We start from the raw sequence: 2804 nt of genomic DNA on the forward strand, positions 1-2804 counted from the left end.
ATTATGCTCCAAATAATTAGCGAAGATGTTCTACATGCTACTATCTTTGATTAATTAAAGTTAAAGCTATTCAACTTATCATAATAGCCTAGAGGAAAAGCAACTGCTCTATTTCAGAACTAGTACTTGTATTCTTGGCTCTTAAAAGTGCCATGAAAATAAGAACTTCTAACAGTTGCTTACTATATAGATGTCCGATCGTACAATTTCAAGTAAAAAGCCGAAAAATGATACTATTAAAGGCATCCTAAAGTTATTTAGTGACCTAAGCAGTAATTTTCCCGATTGGTGCATAACGTAAGGCGGAAAGTTCTTTTGCTAACATCACGAGCTCGAACTTGTTACAATTGCAGCACTGTCAATTAATCTGCTCTAATTTCCTAGCGTTAGCGAAAGTGGCGTTGAAAATGTAACATATCACTTTCAATCTTGCCGGTCGGCCAATTTTGGATGTGTATTGTGGCGACTTGTTCAAAACTCCTTCTACTTATTCCTTGTTGTATCGATAGGTACTGCATACATAGCTGAGTAGGAAACTTTATTTAATGATAAAATTGTCTCGCAAAGATATCGCATTCTTTTATTTTTAAATTAACTCTAAGGGTATTTTATATTTCGCTTCGTATAGTGGTTATCCCTTGTTATACATATTATACTTGGTCGGAGGAACGAAAAAGAGCGCATAAAAGATGGTCTATAGAGCTTTATAAACTGATCGATCGGATTATCGGTACAATAAGCTATAGAAATGGTAATTCTAATCTTAATCTTAGTTCATTTTCGATTTATGACTTACATTTTATTATAGAGGTTGTCCGTACGCATTATACTGATAGCATGAATTCCGGCGACGCTTTACCATACGTTGCAGTTTCTCACGTGCGCGACATATTAATACCACCCATTCAGAGGTATTCTTGTTGTACTAGGTATTATTTCCATGTCTGGTAGTAAACTGATAGTATTGTAACCTTTTATAACATTAACATAGACAACGAAAGCGCAAACTGTGGAATGAGGCCGCCAACTACGTCAGCAAGAACGATTCCCGTGTAAGGCTAGAAACACAAAGAATTGCTGGTGAAGATTTTGAGGTCTGGCGATGGACCTGTCAATCAAGTCCTGCATTGAACCACAAATTTAAATCATTATATTCTAGCTTACCTATTGAAAAAAATTCAGAAATTGAGCAGTTAGTTGTGCCTGGAATTGGGTTTAAAGTTTGGCAAGGGCAAATAAAACACACTAATAATATAATATCGAGGACGATTGAATGTAACGACAGTTGCTGCTTAAAGTTAGGGAATATGTTTGATTATGAGCTTGAAAGTGGTAGTGACTGGACCAGTAGAATACAAGATGCCATTCTGGAAAAGTGTGGAGACAGCAGTAGCATAGTCCATATACATGTGGAAAGGTATTCTAATCGTGGTTCAGTTTACATCAAGTGTAGTCAAATAGAAGATGCCAAAGAGACATTTAAAGCTATGCATGGCTGTATATTTGACGGTAGGATAGTTCGAGCTAGATTTATAAGTAATCAGACATATCACAGCTTGTTTCCAGATGCAGCAAAATTTAGCGAGCCGTTGAAGCCTTCAAATGATTCCGTGAGATCAATGATATTTCTTGCTGAAGCGAATATATATCTAAGTTAAACTCACAACAACGGATGGCTTTCTGATATCGAGGTGCAATTGAAACTGACGTTGTTATAGTTTTACCGTTCCTAATTCGGTGTTATTACTTAACTTTGAAGCATTTAATGGAGAGAATTGGCATTGATGATGTTCCTATACTGGTTCAAAGCTGGTATACTATGAATACATAGATACTAGCTACACAAATATTGTACATTCAGATTCTAACATAAAAATGGTCGAAATTTTCTTCCGCTTTTACATTATAACACTATTGTATAAAAGCTCTTACGAATTCCATGTAAAGTTTGTAAGTTACTGCGGCTCGCTTGTTATCTTCTTGCGCTAGATCACAAGAATTTGTCAGATCTAAAATTTAATACTTGATGAATTGTAACCTCAGTTGAACTGTTATCTGTAACTACATAATTTTAGCGTGTGATATTTGTATCGCTAATACAACGTAAGTATACTGATTTTAAATTCTCTTTGCGAAACTGCAACTTTTCGAAAAACTATAAATGATTGTCTAATTCTTGAGATATTTAACATCAGAGGTCAGATGCTGAGAAGATTATGATACTATGATTTTAATACGACTTGTGTGATGGTCTTTAACTTCATCTTAGCTTAAAAATAAGCTTTCAAAATCATTATAAAATATAATGTTAATCAAATCAGAAAACCTGCATTTTTACGCTCGCGCATTGTTGCTGGGTATGTTGTTGTGGCCGAAATATTGCATGCAATGACAATGTTCACAAATATATAAGTAATTTGTTACTGACCATAAATGCACTTACCATTATTCCTCGCAGCATGACACGAGATGACCTTTAATACGAGATCTTTGCTGTAAAATAGTGAACCTTTTGTGCATCTACATAAACAGTAGCTCTGAGTAACAAAGTATGGATGCATGCATTGTCAACTTTTAAAATACCGCTTACGAATGTGTGCTGTATAGTTGCAATCAGCTCTAATAATAAATATTTTATCAATGATTGAATTAGATGAATAATAGGCCTGCAGATTACTGAAAGTTTCTGTAGTTATGCTGCGACAGTTGTCATTTTACTAAATATTGCAAACAAATTTATGGAGCTGCCTTCCACCTCAAACAGCGTCATTGAATTAATCAGAGACTGACGTAAATTGTGATTA

At 34.8% G+C, this 2804-nt stretch overlaps 1 protein-coding gene across 1 annotated transcript; it reads left to right on the forward strand.

Annotated features, from left to right (window-relative positions):
• Positions 1-837: 837 nt before the first annotated feature.
• Positions 838-1658, forward strand: TRIADDRAFT_25080 (uncharacterized protein; the record flags this gene model as incomplete). Its single annotated transcript, XM_002112624.1, has 2 exons — positions 838-911; positions 992-1658. 2 exons carry the CDS (start codon positions 838-840, stop codon positions 1656-1658), a joined length of 741 nt encoding a protein of 246 aa, XP_002112660.1.
• Positions 1659-2804: the final 1146 nt, after the last annotated feature.

The sequence above is a fragment of the Trichoplax adhaerens genome, genomic scaffold (genome assembly GCF_000150275.1).
Source record: "Trichoplax adhaerens TRIADscaffold_5 genomic scaffold, whole genome shotgun sequence".
Classification (NCBI taxonomy): Eukaryota; Metazoa; Placozoa; class Uniplacotomia; order Trichoplacea; family Trichoplacidae; genus Trichoplax; species Trichoplax adhaerens.